General features: G+C 45.3%; 1 protein-coding gene across 1 annotated transcript; it reads right to left on the bottom strand.

Annotated features, from left to right (window-relative positions):
* Positions 1–5,643: 5,643 nt before the first annotated feature.
* On the bottom strand, positions 5,644–19,484 carry LOC123757511 (uncharacterized). The gene is made up of 6 exons (XM_045741214.2): positions 19,265–19,484; positions 16,158–16,514; positions 7,941–8,273; positions 7,365–7,625; positions 6,048–7,156; positions 5,644–5,833 (listed from the first exon to the last, which is right to left on the bottom strand). Exons 2-5 carry the CDS (start codon positions 16,503–16,505, stop codon positions 6,632–6,634), a joined length of 1,467 nt encoding a protein of 488 aa, XP_045597170.2. The 5' UTR covers positions 16,506–16,514; positions 19,265–19,484; the 3' UTR covers positions 5,644–5,833; positions 6,048–6,631.
* Positions 19,485–20,019: the final 535 nt, after the last annotated feature.

Below are 20,019 nucleotides of genomic sequence, written 5' to 3'. Positions count from 1 at the left end.
AGAGAGAGAGAGAGAGAGAGAGAGAGAGAGAGAGAAAGAGAAAGAGAAAGAGAAAGAGAAAGAGAGAGAGAGAGAGAGAGAGAGAGAGAGAGAGAGAGAGAGAGAGAGAGTGTGTATTAAGAAATAATTTCCACCAGACACACAGATTACCACAAAACATTATAATGAGTTCGATAACAGCAATAAATTACCATCAGGTAATTCATAAAAATATCATAGAAAGCCGAAGGTCAGAGGTCCATGCTGGAGAAATCGAGTCCTTTGAACTACAGCCAAAAAAAATAAGAAAAATAAGAAAAGTGTGCAGGCATTTAACCCTCTCTCCTGAACTCCTGAACTACAGTAGAACTCAGTACAGTACAGTAGTACTGTACAGTACAGTAGTTCAGTACAGCTCAGTACAGTAGTTCTTAGCCTTTCCTTCCTTGTGTCCACTTTCCACCCTCTTCTGTTCAATCCATTCAACTTCCTGGTTTCTCTACATATGTGACTATGGTGTTGACAGATATGACACTATGTCACTATGGTAGACACTATGACACTATATGGTGTGATTGAAATTGTTGAGTGTCTGGAGCAAAGAACTGAAGCTCAAGATTGATTAATTGATGAAGATTAAGCCACCTCAAGAGGTGGCACGGGCATGAATAGCCCGAAATGAAGCCCAACTCCTGAGAGCACAAACATATTACCCTGCCCCCACCTACCACCACCCAGTTCTGCTCTACCCCCGACACACACACTGAGACGCTGAACCCCTATACATGTGCACCCTGTGAGTGTACACACAGTACAGAGGCACATCTGTCCAACCACACCAGCGGCACACGTGTTCAAGCCCCCCTCCCCCCCCCCTACACACCCACCACTGTTCTCCTTGTTCAGCCGGTTCCTGTTCTTCTTAGAGGCGTCGTCTCAATGGTCGGGTAATTGATTGTTCTTAACAATGGACCAGTGGTGGGCCGGAAGGTCAAGGCCGCCCCCCCCTCCCCCACCACTGGTCAATACGGAACTCTTAAGAGCACAGGATCTTTACCACTCTTCAAACTCTTCTCCCAAAAGTTGTAAAAGTGGTGGGATTCGTACAGGGTTATAAGTGTGTGTATACGTATATGTATGTATCTATGTATGTGTGTGTGTGTGTGTGTGTGTACGTATGTGTATGTGTCTATGTATGTGTGTGTGTATGTATCTATGTATGTGTGTGTGTGTGTGTATGTATCTATGTATGTGTGTGTGTGTGTATGTATCTATGTATGTGTGTGTACGTATGTGTATGTATCTATGTATATATCGCACACACACATATGTATATGTGTGTGTGTGTGTATTTATGCATGTATGTTAAGAGCGATATTGTGGGTTTAATACACAGTAGTCTGTTTGTCTGGAGTAGACTCACTAAGTATGCTATCACATGACATTATACTTTGCCACATACAACAGCTTTTACACAAACAGTCTACTCAAATTATTACAACAAAAATGCTATTTTGACCAAAAAATTAAAAAAGTAACATATTTTAATCCGTAAACTTTCCCAAGTTTCAGAAAACCCATAAAATAATATTCAGCAATTCAAAAAAAATGATTACATCGGGAATAGCACTATTAACGTGGTCCTTCGGAAGACCCAAAAAACACGAAGCCCATTAGAACACAGAGACCCGGGTGTTTTTTCAGACCAACTGTCTCGAGACATTCTTGACTCTCAATTGATATCCCTCTTAGCTGTTTATATATATATTTTAGCTTAGCTAAAATATATATATATATATATATATATATATATATATATATATATATATATATATATATATATATATATATATATATAATCAATTGTTTATTTACATATATATATCTGTGTCTCCTGTTTTGTTTTGGCCCTCAGTCCATCTCTCTCTCTCTCTCTCTAGAACTTTGCATGCATGGGTCATATCTCCTCTGACCTGTCTATCTCTCTATCCCATTTACAATACGGTTCTCTCTCTCTCTCTCTCCCTATTTAATTACTTTCCTGGACCCCCAATTAGCTTATAAATTTTTCCCATTATCTAGAATTAAAAAAAAAGCAATTCAATAGGTAGAGTATTTTATTGCAATACACATATAGGTATATATTTATATATGTATATAAATATATATGTAATCTTTGTAACATTTTATATACACATCTTATTTACATAATTACAATGATAGATAAATGAACAAAAAAAAATGGAATCTGATATGTCAAAGATACTGAGTTGTTCACAAATGTTCATAGATGCCATTAATACTAGTGAACAAAGGCTGGATACAAGGTTGTGTTCACGAAGAGTTGTGAAAGTTCATTTATGAACACTGGGGGGGGGGGGGAATGAACACCTCCCTTTCCTAGACAGGAACATTCGTTACCATTAACCAGAACACACATTAGCTATGTAAATATATTAATTAAACTTGTTTGATGGAGATTTTCTTATCAAATATTATCATGCTTTCTACACATTGACTACAACACATGAGTAACTATTATTCAACAAATTATCCCCAATTATAACCCACTTCTTGTCTTCACTCTAAACAAAGGTGGCTTGTCTACAATAATAACTTCATTGGAAGATTGAGTGCGTCTCAAGTACTCAATGAAATCTGTGAGTGGTGTCTCAAGTACTTATATATATATATATATATATATATATATATATATGTGTGTGTACTCAAAGCACTGCGTCACTATAAAACAGGCTCTGTGATCTCACTATACGCCAGGGAGTCACTGTATTGGGATTGAACTCGCGTTAGTAGGCAATCGAGGGGACGCCAGTTCAATCTCAGGACTTAATGTATTCTCAGCTACAATACGTTATTGTGGAAAATAATTAATACTGTTTAACAGATGTGTCTCCTATCCGGGCCGGCCTCTCGAGTTAATACATCTAAATTTGTACGTTTTGGTCACAAATATCCACGTTTTCTATACATCGTACGTTGGTTGGGTTAGGTAGGTAGGCTTGGGTACCTGTATTTTAGAACCCCCTGCCTTTTTTTTACAATTTGGCAAATCAAAACAACACATTGCTGCAGGATCCACAGTCCTGTGTAGGTTGGTACCATGCATCTCCCAAGATCATATTAATAACAATAACAAGAAACAGAACACAAACAAACAAACAAACAATAAGGCTCAACAATGCCATGTTTGATAATGCTTCACCACGACTTTTATATATCAATAAAAGTATCAAATATTGCAATTGTAGCTGCTAATTGAAACTTCAGACACACCTTGATTGCAAGACATAAAATATTAATGACATTAAAACCAAAGTTTCTGGACATCAAGAAATTACATTTTAAATGTACACGTAATTTAATGCATCTATAATAAATTTATGAAAACACGGGCCAATGATTTTTATGCGAATTAAAAAACTTAATTTTTATCAGTAAAACAAAAATTTATCGAGTTGATGTTTCTGTAAAGATCTAAAAATTAGAACAAATGCCGATATATATATATATATATATATATATATATATATATATATATATATATATATATATATATATGTTTTTAAGGCACTGTGCATAAGCAACCAGGAATATGATCATGTGACAGTCTTGTCTACCATCAAAGTTTATACAGGAGAGGTACACCACTTCATCTCGGTGTATACTAAGTTTACTTTGGTCTTGGACAATATTCAGGGCTAAAGTATACTTGCTGATTGGCCAGTCAACTCAGGTTACGGCCTTAAATAACTAACTAACTCACCCTCGGGATAGAATGATTGATAATCCCTCAAGAGAGGAAGATTGGCAATCATTCAACCTCCCAACAGGATGATTGACAGTGTTCACATGGCCTCAGACACACACACACACACACACACATAGAGAATGATAACTTGGTGCTAAGATGGAATGTGGTCTTTCATCCAGTATCAGAGTGTCTAGTGTCAGTCTTTGGTGGATGATGCTTGGAGAAGGATAAGTGGATTGATTGGAAATGGATGATAGGTGGATGTGAGGGGGTATGTATGTCCCAGAGGGAATGAGAGACCACATTCGCATTCTCCTTTTAGCAGGCATAAGAAATTATTCCTTTTTTTAGCAGACGTCAGAAACGTTCTTATGTTTGCTTCTAATTTAGCAGAAATAAGACAAAAGCCATTTTTGTACTAAAGTAACATTTGTGTGTTTATCCTGAACATTTATCTATTATGACTTAGAAGTTGACTATCATATTAAAAAAACCAGAAGCACTAGGATACTAGGCTATTCAACTAGCAGGTCTCGCGAAGTCATTTGGTGTGCTAGCGTGCACTGTTGGGCATGGGCTCAGGGTCTGGGGAGGGAGGAGAGGAGAGAGAGAGAGAGAGAGAGAGAGAGAGAGAGAGAGAGAGAGAGAGAGAGAGAGAGAGAGAGAGAGAGAGAGACAGAGACTCCCGTGGTCATAAGGAGCACTCAAGTCTCCTAAACAATCAATTGTTTAAATTAGTCTATTGTAACAGGTCCCCCCCCCACTCCCTCATAATCCCCCTCCCCCCTCTATCCTATCCCTTCCCCCCTCCTCCTTCCTTCCACCACCTCCAACCCACACCCCCAGCGACCCAACCCTATTGTGGGTGAGCCCTGCGGTGATGGTAGGGTTCCCTTGCCCATTAGAGAAGTGGTGGCGAGGTGGGGGGAGAGGGGGAGGGCGGCAGAATTAAAGGATGGGGGTGTGGAAAGCTATACTCACCTAGTTGTGCTTGCGTGGGGGTTGAGCTTTGGCTCTTTGGTCCCGCCTCTCGACTGTCAACTGTTGGTAAGTGGGGGAAGGCTGGGGAGGAGGAATGGGGACGATGGGGACCCAGATAAGTGGAAGATACAGCATGAGAAGGGCTATGGGGGAGCAGCCATAGGGCTATGGCTGCTCCCCCATAGCCCTATGGAGCAGCCATAGGGCTATGGGGGAGCAGCCATTATCACACATGATAATCACAGATGAGAAGGAGGAGAGGAAAAGTGGACGTAGAGAAGTGGAAAGGGATAGAATGGGGGGAGAAATGGAAGGATAATAGAGGAAACTGTAGGAGAGACGGAAGGCCGACATGGCACCGTGGCACTGCGAGAAATATAGAGCCGAGAAACGACAACTAGAATCATGGTCTGAGTGCCTAATTAACACTCATCTCTCCCACAATCCTCCAGCACCGTTGTGCATAGTTTCCTAAACATGTAAGATGTCCCACATCTTATAAACTATGGAACTGTGTTAATCTACGAACAAATGTGCAGTATCTCGAAATACGAGATTCCCCTCGCTCGTAGGGCAAGCACCTTGTGTGACCCGTGCCTGACCTTCCTTGAGAAGGTGGGGGCGTGGCAGCTTCCCCTTGACTTGCAGACAGACTCTGCCAGTGGAAGGGAACGCCCACTGGCAAAGAACAACGAGGAAGAGAGGGGGGGGGGGTTCCACTCCACTGTTGCTTTTCTCCCACCAAGTTCAGGGTCGTGTATTGTTGCCGGTGGAAACAGCAGCAGCAGCGGTGGTTGACTGTTGTGTGACCCCTGTGACCTCCTGCCTGCCTGTTTCTTGCAGGCAGGCAGGCAGGCGGCGTCTTTTAAAAAAGAGTCGAGCACCTATGATTCATACGGCGTTTAAATTAATTTTTTTTTTGCATTTAAAGGCACCGCTCCTGCAACATTTCACTCTGCTTCATCATCTAGGCACTGTGATCGTTCAGAATTGTTCACGGCAGTTCTCAGTTTATGTTCACACAATCTGACCTTCATTGCACCGACTCCTCCTCTCCTCGGGGTTAGATATGAGCAACACTGCTAACTCCCCAATTATGACCTGTGACACAAGAGAATAAGAGAGTAATATTCACTTGCAAATAAAACAGGGCATTCCATTACATTTAAATATCTTTATAAACCCCCCCTTTCCCCTTACCAAAAAAAAGTAATATACATTATAAATCGCAATGAAATCACAATGGCACGATTTATATATATAAACACACGTATACGTTGCGTTTAAGACGCGGAGCGGGAGATAAGATGCTTACCTAATCTTTGGTATCCAGCATCAGCTGCGGTTGACGCCGCTCAGATGTAGAAGCAGTTGTCAAAGTTCCTGCAGCAGGACATTCGTCTTGCAGGCAGTGGAGGAGGTGGTGGAGGCACAGGAGATACTCTGTCTCCCTCCACTGGTGCTCCACCCAGTGTGGAGGTGGGGGTGGTGGAAGGGGGTAATGTGGAGGAAGGGGGGGAGCTGGTAGGGGAGGAGGAGGAGGTAGATATAGAGGGGACTGAAGGCATGGAGGGGGAGGAAGACACAGTGGGAGAGGAGAGGGTAGAGCAAGATGAGGTGGATATGGAAAAGGGAGAGAATGCTGAGGAGAGTAGTGTAAGTGTGGACGTAAAGGAGAGAGAGGAAGAGATACTCGTGGGGGAACATAGAGTAGGTGTGGAGGAGGAGAGTGTGGGCACAGAAGAGGAGAGTGTGGGCACAGAAGAGGAGAGTGTGGGCACAGAAGAGGAGAGTGTGGGCACAGAGGAGGAGGAGGAAGAAGGCACAGACATTGAGGAAGAACAGACAATAACATCAGTTGTAGAGCGACACTGAGACGTCGTTGTCTTGACCTCGGAGTCAGCAGAATTTGCTGGTAGAGATCTGCTCTTCAGTTCTGACACTGACGTGTTCAGTATCGTCCTCGGGACAGGCGTTGGAGGGGAGATCGAGGTTCTCGAGGGGCAAGATGCTGTGCCTGATGACTACTGGAGACTTAGCTGTGATGACCGAACAGATGGGAGGTTTTGAAGTGACTTTAGCCTCCAAAGGTTCTGCAATACAGAGTCGAGGAGCACTCTTTGCAGGTGAAGGCGCAGGTGACCCTACAGGAGAGGTCGAGGACGACACGCCGGATGAAGACGAGGCATCAGAGGACACGCTTGCGTTGGAGGACAAGCTCCCTCTCGAGGACACACTGACATTGGAGGACAAGCTCCCTCTCGACGACACGCTGCCTGTCGAGTACAAGCTGCTGTGAGAGGAAATGCTGAGCGCAGAGGAGACACTGGAGGCTGAGATGAGGCTGCCGATGGTAGTGTTGTGGTCCTCGTACTCAGACTCTGTGTCCGTACTCGCCTGATCCAGACTGCGTCTCCAAGACAGCTGAAAAGAAAAAATTAGGGACTTCAGACTTGAGAAACTTCAAACGATTAGGAGACTCCAGACAGGATAGGAAACTCTAGACTGGATTCCAGACTGGAAACTGGACTTTGAGACACAACAGACTCCATTTTCCAGTTTTGAAAGGACTATAATGTTCAGATACTACAAGTTGACTTAATTTAGACTTAAGAGGGCCTAGAAGACTTACCCTAGACTTAAGACTGAGGGCGTAGGCCACATTGCGACGGAGGACGAAGGCCATGTTGGCCCGGGCCGCCCTGGGCCACTCGCTCTGGACCAACAAGGGACATTCCTCGGGCCGGAGTGGACGGTCACTGTAGGGGCTGTTGTTGACCTCGTGCACGATGTAGTGGTTGTGGTTCTCCTTGTTGTTGTAGCAGTTGAGCAGCAGCTGGACCAGCTCCTCGGCTGTGGTCCGGTACGACACCAGCAGGGACTTGTACTGCGACTGTTGGGGGGGGAGGTGACAGCTGGTGTTAGTACACGTTACCAGGTGGTGACAGCTGGTGATTAATGTTACTAGTCAAGTGGTAAGACACATATCATTGTTATCAGAAATTATTATAATAAAGATTCCATTTACAGTCACCAAGACCATCTGGTATCACAGGGCCAGTTGGCATCACAAGGCCCTCTGGCACCCCAAGGCCCTCTGGCACCACAAGGCCCTCTGGCACCCCAAGGCCCTCTGGCACCACAAGGCCCTCTGGCACCCCAAGGCCCTCTGGCACCAGAAGGCCCTCTGGCACCACAAGGCACTCACCCCAGGCATGAGGATGGAGTCGTAGACCCGCAGAAGTCCTCCTCGACGGACGCCGACGCTGAAGCGCGCCTCGCCTCGAGGGCGACACTGCTGCAACTCTGCGGGACAGGCGTGGTCCTCCAGCACCAGCAGGCGCCGCGCTGGGGCGCCTCCGCCCGGGGCTCGAACCACCACCTCCATCGTCACGAAGAACAAGTTGGGGTCGCGGTGCCGCAAGCGGAACTTGGCCAAGATCATCAGAATCATCTGGCGGCAGGTGGTCGAGGACGACAGGCTCATCGTCTTGTACTCGATGTCGGGGCGTAGAGATCGAAGGTACACCTTCACAGGCGTCTGTGAAAATAGGAGAACAACATCCCATTTAGACAAACACAAGATCTCAAACCAGTTGATGGACAGTTGAGAGGCGGGACCAAAGAGCCAAAGCTCAACCCCCTGCTACCACAACTAGGTGAATATTAGAAGCTTGACAAAGCGTAGATGGAATCAGAAAAAAAACTGATTCATATCCACAATACGTTCATACTGGTCTGCGTTCAATCCCCCTGACCGTCCACAAGTGGTTGGGCACCATTCCTAACCCCTCCCCGTCCCATCACAAATCCTTATCCTGACCCCGTTTCCAGGGCTATATAGTCGTAATGGCTTGGCGCTTTCTCCTGATTGTTCCCTAGCCTCCCCCCCCCTCCCGTGATGACAACATGGGAGTCCTGTTGTGCCATGGGAGAAGGGGAGCCCTGTATAGCAGTCCATCCCCCGTTTTCTTCCTCGTTCATGGTGCTGTTCCAATATTTTCTCCAACAACGGTACTGTGAGCCTTAGCTTATCCCTAGTACCTGGAGCATACCTGGAGTGTGTTTCGTGAGTTCTCCCGGCCAGAGGCTAGATTCACGAAACAGTTACGCAAGAACTTACGAACCTGTACATCTTTTCTCAATCTTTGGCGGCTTTGTTTACAATTAATATACCGTTAATGAGCTCTGAAGCACCAGGAGGCTGTTTATAACAATAACAACAGTTGATTGGGAAGTTTTCATGCTTGTAAACGGTTTAATAAATGTAACCAAAGCCGTCAAAGATTGATTAAAGATGTACACGTTCGTAAGTACTTGCGTAACTGCTTCGTGAATCTGGCCCCAGGCCCGTAGAAGACATAACAGAAGTAGAAGCCTGTAGATGAAGGCTGGTAGAAGCCGTATTAGGAAAAGCAATTACAGCAGAACAAGCTGTTGTATAATTAGTGGCTAGCTATTCACAGCACTGACACTAATATTTGGACTATATGTACATAGGCTATGTATCTGCTTACATGTTGACCCATATGTTGTGTGTGTGTGTGTTACTAGTTGTGTTTACTAGTTGTGTTTTTGCGGGGGTTGAGCTTTGCTCTTTCGGCCCGCCTCTCAACTGTCAATCAACTGTTTACTAACTACTTTTTTTTTTTTCCCCACACCACACACACACACCCCAGGAAGCAGCCTGTGACAGCTGACTAACTCCCAGGTACCTATTTACTGTTAGGTAACAGGGGCACTTAGGGTGAAAGAAACTTTGCCCATTTGTTTCTGCCTCGTGCGGGAATCGAACCCGCGCCACAGAATTACGAGTCCTGCGCGCTATCCACCAGGCTACGAGACCCCATTAAGTACACATTTTACTGTTGCGTTTAACAGAGGCTACCTTACCTTGAGGTTACCTTGAGGTGCTTCCGGGGCTTAGCGTCCCCGCGGCCCGGTCGTCGACCAGGCCTCCTGGTTGCCGGACTGATCAACCAGGCTGTTCGACGCGGCTGCTCGCAGCCTGACGTACGAGTCACAGCCTGGTTGATCAGGTATCCTTTGGAGGTGCTTTTAAGGCTACAGTTAAGGAATTGCGCCCAGTAAATCCTCCCCGGCCAGGATACGAACCCATGACATAGCGCTCGCGGAACGCCAGGCGAGTGTCTTACCACTACACCACGGAGACTGCAGACTGTGTGTGTGTGTGTGTACTCACCTATATGTACTCACCTATATGTGCTTGCAGGATCGAGCATTGACTCTTGGATCCCGCCTTTCTAGCTATCGGTTGTTTACAGCAATGACTCCTGTCCCATTTCCCTATCATACCTAGTTTTAAAAGTATAAATAGTATTTGCTTCCACAACCTGTTCCCCAAGTGCATTCCATTTTTCTACTACTCTCACGCTAAAAGAAAACTTCCTAACATCTCTGTGACTCATCTGAGTTTCCAGTTTCCACCCATGTCCCCTCGTTCTGTTATTATTACGTGTGAACATTTGATCTATTTCCACTTTGTCAATTCCCCTGAGTATTTTATATGTCCCTATCATATCTCCTCTCTCCCTTCTTTTCTCTAGTGTCGTAAGGTTCAGTTCCTTCAGCCGCTCTTCATATCCCATCCCTCGTAGCTCTGGGACAAGCCTCGTCGCAAACCTCTGAACCTTCTCCAGTTTCTTTATGTGTTTCTTCAGGTGGGGGCTCCATGATGGCGCGGCATACTCTAAGACGGGTCTCACGTAGGCAGTGTAAAGCGCCCTAAAAGCTTCCTCATTTAGGTTTCTGAATGAAGTTCTAATTTTCGCCAGTGTAGAGTACGCTGCTGTCGTTATCCTACTTATATGTGCCTCAGGAGTTAGATTAGGTGTCACATCCACTCCCAGGTCTCTTTCTCGAATCGTTACAGGTAGGCTGTTCCCCTTCATTGTGTACTGTCCCTTTGGTCTCCTGTCACCTGATCCCATTTCCATAACTTTACATTTACTGGTGTTAAACTCCAGTAGCCATTTCTCTGACCATCTCTGCAGCCTGTTTAAGTCCTCTTGGAGGATCCTACAATCCTCGTCTGTCACAACTCTTCTCATTAATTTTGCGTCATCTGCAAACATCGACATGTATGATTCCACTCCTGTAAACATATCATTTACGTAAATTAGAAAGAGGATTGGTCCCAGCACCGATCCTTGAGGTACTCCACTTGTTACTGTTCGCCAGTCCGACTTTTCGCCCCTTACCATTACCCTCTGGCTCCTTCCTGTTAGGTAGTTCTTCACCCATACTAGGGCCTTTCCGCTTACTCCTGCCTGCCTCTCAAGTTTGTATAGCAGTCTCATGTGCGGTACCGTATCAAAGGCCTTTTGGCAGTCAAGAAATATGCAGTCTGCCCAGCCTTCTCTGTCCTGCCTTATCCTTGTTACTTTATCATAGAATTCTAAAAGGTTTGTTAGGCATGATTTCCCTGTCCAGAACCCATGTTGGTGCTTGTTTACAAACCCAATGCTCTCCAGGTGCTCAACAAGTCTTAGCCTAATTATTCTTTCAAGTATTTTGCAGGGGATGCTTGTCAGTGATACGGGTCTGTGTGTGTGTGTGTGTGTGTGTGTATCCATCACAACACAATATATTCGCTCACCTGCCAATATCAAGATCAACATCAAGGGATCATCACTACCAACATCATCATATCATCATATTCAACAACATCTGCCCCAGCCAACACCACACAACATCATGTGTGTGGTGGGACCTGATGCCCTGGGGGTACCAACGCCCCAGTAGCCCTCGAGGAGGTCTGGGGTCAGGGCAAGAATGCAGAGTTAAGCGACAAAAACTCCAGGTCGCGAAGGTCGTAAGAAAAGGTCAAAGGTCGCGTTGCTTAGGGCATCGCTTCTGGGCACCAGCGGTGGTGGGGTGGGGGTATGAGCTACCCTGAGGGACTGAAGGTTGAAAAAAGGGACGGGGGGGGGGGGGAGGTCGAAAATGCCCCTTAGGGACTGGAAACGGAGTCGGTTTGGCAGTACCCCTTAATTCTGGAAACTAAGGGGGTAAGGAGCCACCCCTGGGGTCTTAAGAAGGGGGGGGGGGGTTGTCTTGAGGTTATCTTGAGTTGATTTCGGGGCTTTAGTGTCCCCGCGGCCCGGTCCTTGACCAGGCCTCCACCCCCAGGAAGCAGCTGACTAACACCCAGGTACCTATTTACTGCTAGGTAACAGGGGCATTCAGGGTGAAAGAAACTTTGCCCATTTGTTTCTGCCTCGTGCGGGAATCGAACCCGCGCCACAGAATTACGAGTCCTGCGCGCTATCCACCAGGCTACGAGGCCCCTACGAGGGGGGTAGAAGCCGGGTCCTGGAGTAGACTTAAATAGCATCTAACCCCCCAAGGGATAGAGAAGGGGTGGACACTGCCTTTGAGGTCAAGGGGTAGAGAGGGAAGGGAGTAGAAGAATCTACCCCTATTGGTAGATAGGGAAGGGGGTAGATGAATCTACCTTCTATTAACATATCACTCAAAATAATCAGACAAGAAATCATGTTACAGCTCAAGTTCTGTTATTAACAAAAAGTCAAATTTATTTTTCATGTAGATTAATCACTTTTTGGTTTAAATTCCCCGCAGTGCCAGGCCTAAGATATGTTGCTTAGGCCTAAATTCGGTTCGCAATCAACCCGTCCTCTTCGAATAATAAGTCATATTTTGACGTATTCATACCTTAACGCAAAAAAAAAAACCTGGTGTACTTAAATATCACAGCGGCTCGCAAAAATTGACGTGAGATCCCGTTTTCTTTCCATGGGTCCTGGGTTAGGTTAGGTTCGGGCACATCAGTTTAGTACGTACTCAGTACATCAGTTTAGTGACGTTGTGACCGCTCGGGAGGACGGACTGTATAGAAACCCAGCATCTTCAAAGTCACCTAGCATACTCCTAGCAACCCAGCATACTCCTAGCAACCAAGAATACTCCTAGCAACCCAGTATACTCCTAGCAACCAAGAATACGCCTAGCAACCCAGTATACTCCTAGCAACCCAGCATACTCCTAGCAACCCAGCATACTCCTAGCAACCCAGCATACTCCTAGCAACACAGCATACTCCTAGCAACCTAGCATACTCCTAGCATGTATTAGTGTGGTAATAGGAATACCACACTATATCAACCCATCGTCGACCCCAGCAAGGCTATCCAACACCTAGCAATAATCGTTATCCTAGCTGTTTACACACAGCACTCACCCCCAGCCGTTCTCAGTCCACCTTAAACTATCCATTAGCTGCAACACAGTCCTAGGTCCTCCCCCCCCCATGCCCCCTAACACCCTCGTCAGCCCCCCCCCCTCCCCCCCAACTACCCCCTAAAGGGTCTGTTCTACCTGCCTTTGTAACCCTTAATTGGCTAGATTTTCCACAGGTGAGTGATTTAGGTGCTCAAGACTTACCCATCCCTCCCTTCCTCTCCCTAGGCTACCTACCTCCCCCTTTCCTTCTTTCCTTCCTCTTCTGCCTTCTCTCCTCTCCATCACACAGAAGAGACACCACTATGTATGTGGACACTAGACTTCAACGCATGAAACTGCAAGGGTAGGAGACTGCAGGGAGGGGCAAGGAGGCTTAATTACCGTACAAATTAAAGGCAGTGGATTGATTAATGAAAAATCGGTATTGGAATATATTCCCGGCCGAGGCAGAAACAAAGGGGCAGTTTGTTTCACCTGGTGCTCCTGTTCACCTTGCTGTAAATAGGTACCTGGGAGTTAAACAGCTGTTACGAGTTGCATCCTGGGGGATGGGTGTGTGTGTGTGTATTCACCTAGTTGTATTCACCTAGTTGTGTTTGCGGGGGTTGAGCTTTGCTCTTTCGGCCCGCCTCTCGACTGTCATTCAACTGTTTACCAAGTACTTTTTTTTCCCACACCACACACCCCAGGAAGCAGCCCGTGACAGCTGACTAACTCCAAGGTACCTATTTACTGCTAGGTAACAGGGGCATTCAGGGTGAAAGAAACTTTGCCCATTTGTTACTGCCTGGTGCGGGAATCGAACCCGCGCCACAGAATTACGAGTCCTGCGCGCTATCCACCAGGCTACGAGGCCCCTAGCGAACCGTCTAAATAAACAACAGAAAAATCCCTCAGATGCAGCTGAATTTTTTCCGCCTGGTTCGTGACACATCAATGATGTCAGAAACATCATGTGCGTCTAGGTAATACTTCACGAATGACTCCACTTAGCCTGGATTATTTTCCCACCACCACTGACCAGAAATCACAAATCGTCCACATTGAAACTTCCAACGAAAAGGAGAACGCTGCGTTTCGTATCCTTCCCCGCTGTTCACGGGCCCGTATAAACAATAAACTAATTTTATTAGTCACACGAGTTAAAAAAAAACATGTTTTTGTAAGTAATTATTTCAACAAGTGGGACATATTGACAGTATTCGACTAATTGGACAAAATATTATATTAGTAACTCATATAGAATGTTAACTTATAAGCGATTATAGAGATATGAGGTAGTTATTTATGCCTTATCTTCAAAGTTTACACACAGGAGGGTACAGGAGCAGACGACTGCTGACTCCTGTTAGCAGGCTGAGAGCTTCCCCCTTACCCATAGCTCAGGGTAAGCCTTACACCCACTATTTTACCCCTGGAACGCGACCCCCCGCCCTTCTAACAACCAGGTACCAGGTAACAACCAGGTACCCAATTAATGATACCGAGCGAAAAGAATATAGAATCATCGGGAATCATCAAAGCCAAAAAAAACATCAGTGATGACGAGCTTCCTCATCGCTTGGCACGCAAAGGAAAACAAATTTAAATTTGTTTATAATGATCAAATCGTTTAAGGCTTCACTAATGTTTATTCTTTTTTATTGATGTTTAGATAAACATACCTTGCCCCCCTCCTCAACATTCAGTGTCTGGAGCCTCAACATTCAGTGTCTGGAGCCTCAACATTCAGTGTCTGGAGCCTCAACATTCAGTGCCTGGAGCCTCAACATTCAGTGTCTGGAGCCTCAACATTCACTGTCTGGAGCCTCAACATTCAGTGTCTGGAGCCTCAACATTCAGTGTCTGGAGCCTCAACATTCACTGTCTGGAGCCTCAACATTCAGTGTCTGGAGCCTCAACATTCAGTGTCTGGAGCCTCAACATTCAGTGTCTGGAGCCTCAACATTCAGTGTCTGGAGCCTCAACATTCAGTGCCTGGAGCCTCAACATTCAGTGTCTGGAGCCTCAACATTCAGTGCCTGGAGCCTCAACATTCAGTGTCTGGAGCCTCAACATTCAGTGCCTGGAGCCTCAACATTCAGTGCCTGGAGCCTCAACATTCAGTGTCTGGAGCCTCAACATTCAGTGTCTGGAGCCTCAACATTCAGTGTCTGGAGCCTCAACATTCAGTGTCTGGAGCCTCAACATTCAGTGCCTGGAGCCTCAACATTCAGTCAGGTGTAGTGTGAAGCGTGAGGGGCACTTAACCTACGAGGTCCAGGTAGTTAGTCCTGCCTTACGTCAATACTGCAGTGCTGTTACGCTCGGGAGAACACCGTATTTCCGACGCTGTGGTCGAAAAGGCGTTCAAACTGCGATGCATTAAGTGTGAAGACAAGGTAGCCTTGCCTACCAATACGCTGTCGAGTCCTGGTAGCTAAGCAGTTGTGTTTGAAACTGTTGCATGTTATATCTTGAGGTTATCTTGAGATGATTTCGGGGCTTTTTAGTGTCCCCGCGGCCCGGTCCTCGACCAGGCCTCCACCCCCAGGAAGCAGCCCGTGACAGCTGACTAACACCCAGGTACCTATTTTACTGCTAGGTAACAGGGGCATAGGGTGAAAGAAACTCTGCCCATTGTTTCTCGCCGGCGCCTGGGATCGAACCCAGGACCACAGGATCACAAGTCCAGCGTGCTGTCCGCTCGGCCGACCGGCTCCCTTAGGTCTAAGGTCTAAGACTAAGGTCTAAGGCTGTTAGGTCTAAGATTCAGTGTTTTGCACAATATGTCAGTCACCAGTCTCCGTGCTGTAGTGGTAAGACATTCGCCTGGCGATCCGCGAGCGCTTTGTCATGGGTTCGTATCCTGGCCGGGGAGGATTTACTGGGCGCAAATCCTTAACTGTAGCCTCTGTTTACCTCAACAGTAAAATGGGTACTTGGTTGTAAAAACGATTCTTCGCGGCGGGGATCGTATTCCAGGGACCTGCCCGAAGCGCTACGCGTACTAGTGGCTGTACAAGAATGTAACAACTCTTGTATATATCTAAAAAAAAATATGCCATTACCTCTTGTTGCATAAGATGCACGAATGTTAGCACTGGGTTACATTAGAAACATGCACATATGCAGAAAAAACCCACATGTGAAAAACAGAGAATGCTAAACGCGTTTTCGGCTTAATTCGCCGTCATCAGAGCAAAGTAGAAAGACTCACCGTATGTTGATCGTTGAGAGAGGCAGTCGAGGAGCACCTTGACGACAGTCTACTGGTCGCCAAGGACGAGAAACTCAAGGCGGAGTGGAGGCTGATGGTGTCTGAGGCGTAGTTCTTGAGACCCAAGCCCCCCTTGAGAGAGAGGGTGTCCGACACGGGGTCATCCTTCAAGGATATGGTATCCGAGGAGAGCAGGCAGTTACCGCCCATGAGAGAGAGCTCGGGTGAGGATGGCAGGTCACCCTTGAGGCTCATGGTGTCTGAGGTCATGCTCGAGCCTCGGCAGGTCAGGTCAGTTGACGCTCGACCCAAGGACGAGGTGGAGCGATAGGTCACGTGCTTCAGCATGGTCAAGATCTGGGTGGAAAGATTCAGGGATCATTTTAAACATAGGCCTATTAAGTATTTTTTTAGGTTCTTACGAAGCCGATACTTCTGTTTAAATAAAAACTATTTTATTGGTTTATACAAACATAAATCGGTTTCTTATGCCTATGGCTAACCACGAAAATGAGAATGACAATAGGCTAATTGATCAGCGCACAAACACGGAAATTGTTGTAGGCCTACTATTTGTTCCAGCCTCAGCCTGAATGGAGCAGAATGAATTAGGCCTGATTAACATAGGCCAATCTCTGATGGCTATTTTGAAAATACATAGCATTCTTAGCTAAGGAATAGACAAAGTAGGCCTATACGCTTCGTTTCAGGTAAAATTGTTGAACAGCTTGTCTATATTACAACCTAAAGTACACCAATCCTATAATAAATACTAAATAATAACTGTGAATCAACGACTATAACAGTAATTAGGCCAATGTAGAGAATAATTAAAGAGGTAATTAAACAGACCGGCTATAATTAGTTATGAACTTGTTGACATGCCAAACATCCACAAGGAAAAGTTACTTCAATACAATAGGAAAAATAGTGAAGCTAAAACAGGGAAAACGAAGTGGATTCGGGAAAGACCCGAGGGACTAGGCTAGGGGCTAGGCTGCTACTGTGTTAGGCTAGGTGGAGGGGGTGAGAGGGGGGAGTATCTTGAGAGTATCTTGAGATAGTATCTTGAGATAGAAAGGAGGGGTTCAGGCTCGGTGTTAGGAGCGGGGTTAGGAGTTACCGGCAGTGTTACCATAGTCGATAGAAGTGGAAGAGGGCCACAACATATACACAACTCTTAGATTTTGATTATGACAACAAATGGAAGGGGTGATAGACTTGTGAGAGGAGCTACGTGATGAGGGGGGTGGAGTTAGGGGGTCTAAGTGAGGGGGGGGGGGGGGAGGACGGTGAGTGTATGAGTACATGGGGACTTCCATGAGGGGTGGAACGGGTGATGGGGGAGGGGGTGTAGGGATAATGGGTGTGTGGTGGGGGGTGGGGTGACTCACAGGGAAGAGGAGGAGGGGGGTAATCAGTGTGTTGGTGTTCTCGCGTTATTCATGGGAGGAATGGAGGAGGTTTTGTGGGTTGCATAACAAAGTGGGTGATGGGGTGGGAGGGGGGTGAATGATGGGGGGTGGGAGGGATAAATGATGGGTGGGAATGGGTAAATAATTATTGAATGACTGATTAGAGGAAGGGGGGGGGAAGGAGAGATGAGTATGGGTGTTCGGAAAGACTAAATAAAAATATGGATTTTTTATTAGATCTACTAGACCTATACATTTAGAACACCCTCTAGCCTACTGACTACATTTTGAGACATGAATTTTGACATTTTGAGACATTTTGAAACATTCTTTGTTTATATCACCTCATGGCTTAGCCCTATACATTTTTTCCCAGCTAATATTGCTGTTTTTGATGTATCCAAAATTGGGTAACGTGGACTTAGGCTTAATGCAATGTTTACAAACCTAACTATAGTACAGCTGAGAAGCCTAATTGTTCACATTCTAGACATGGTTTATGTACACACACACATCCAATTGGCGTAATTTTTATGCACATATCTGGCATATGTGTTATATCTTGAGATGATTTCGGGGCTTTAGTGTCCCCGCGGCCCGGTCCTCGACCAGGCCTCCACCCCCAGGAAGCAGCCCGTGACAGCTGACTAACACCCAGGTACCTATTTACTGGTAGGTAACAGGTATATGCACATAGCTGAAGCGAGTTTTGTGCACATACGACGCAAAATGCGTGTATACCTGCCTCTAGGGATGTGCACAAGACTGCCACCAGGGACGCGTACATATCTGCCTCTAGGGATATGTACATACCTGCCTCCTACGGGTGTGCACATACTTCTCCACAGGGGGGAGGGGCATATTGCTGTCAGCCAGACAAACATTAGCATTCCGGGGGCGTTGGGCTGACTCGAGACGCTCAGACAGCCATGGTTGGCCACCTGACGGTCCTGTCGCCCGTGTTTACTGTCACTTTCCTGACATTCCTGTCATTTTCATGGCATTCCTGTCACTTTCATGGCATTCCTGTCACTTTCATGGCATTCCTGTCACTCATGGCATTCCTAATACTTTCCTGACACGCTAGTTCATCCATATCTGTCTAATATTAAGAGCTCCTTTCCTACAAGTCAGTGTTTAACATCACAGTTAACTTTCCTGTCACACAGTATCTGTATATATATATATATATATATATATATATATATATATATATATATATATATATATATATATATATATATATATATGTATATATGCTCCCGAATATTCCATAAAATACACGGTATATACCAGTATTTATTCATCATAAATAAAAAAGATAGTTTTGTAAATCAATTCTCAAATAAGACTATTTTTGTCAATAGACAAAGGGCGTATATATTTCTAATATACGCCAGGTATATACTCATTATGGTATAATCTATACTACGCCAGGTATATACAATCATTGTGGTATAATCTAGACTATATAAAGCGAGTGAAGATAATCATTGCATTGGATTATGGAAGAAAGGCGGGGCTCCAGAGCAGAGATTCAACTCTAAAAGGCACATATTATCTAAGACTGATGGTGTATCTCCGATAGATATCTGGGTATATCCAACCTCTGTTAAATATATATACCAACATACCTTCTAAAAGACACAATGGTATGTTTATCATTACATAAACAAAAGCAGTTTAACTTACCAATGGTCATATCACCAATTCTGTTACATATTATCGCTGTATCCAAGGGCCACACTCTCCACCATATAGTTTCCACTGCTCAAAACAAAAGTATTTTTTTATTTTCGACACTGCAGGACCCCAGTAACTATAAGGGGTCCCTTTAGGTGGGCGTCTCTCACTAATACACTCGAGCGGAAAGACATATACCTCCTCCCTCACTGAACGCAGCGCGTAGACTGACTGGCGAGTCCTCCACCTCCAGCCTCCCTGCCCCAGACTTGAGTCGAGTTGCCATGTCGCTTTATTAATTTTGATTTATTAATTCAACAATCGAGGAGTTTAATTTGATTTAACATCCTTGTTATGATGTAATAGGTCGATTGGACGCTGGAATAACTCATCATGTTATGACTTAATTAAACAATGTTGTTTCTGGTCCTACAATAATCTACATAATGGTAGTTGTAGGAATCCGGTGATGGTACGCATCCTAACTCTGTACGCTGATTGGTCGCTGTGATGACGTTGCTGCTTGGCGCGGCTTCCTATTGGCTTTCAAATACTATGTACGTAGAATCCTACAGCGGAGTTACGAATAGACTACAGTAGAGTGATAGCATTTTGTATTTATACATTTACAAATGCGTATTTTTCAGTTATGGTGTTTAGGAGAGATATTTAGTTATTGTTTTATATTTTTGTCTCTATCTGGGACGCTCTTCAAAGATATTAACATAATTAGCGTAAATTAATCAATTAAATTGCCCATACAA

This window comes from Procambarus clarkii, chromosome 19 (genome assembly GCF_040958095.1).
Source record: "Procambarus clarkii isolate CNS0578487 chromosome 19, FALCON_Pclarkii_2.0, whole genome shotgun sequence".
NCBI classification, from domain to species: Eukaryota; Metazoa; Arthropoda; class Malacostraca; order Decapoda; family Cambaridae; genus Procambarus; species Procambarus clarkii.
This window is presented reverse-complemented; position numbering and strand designations above follow the sequence as displayed.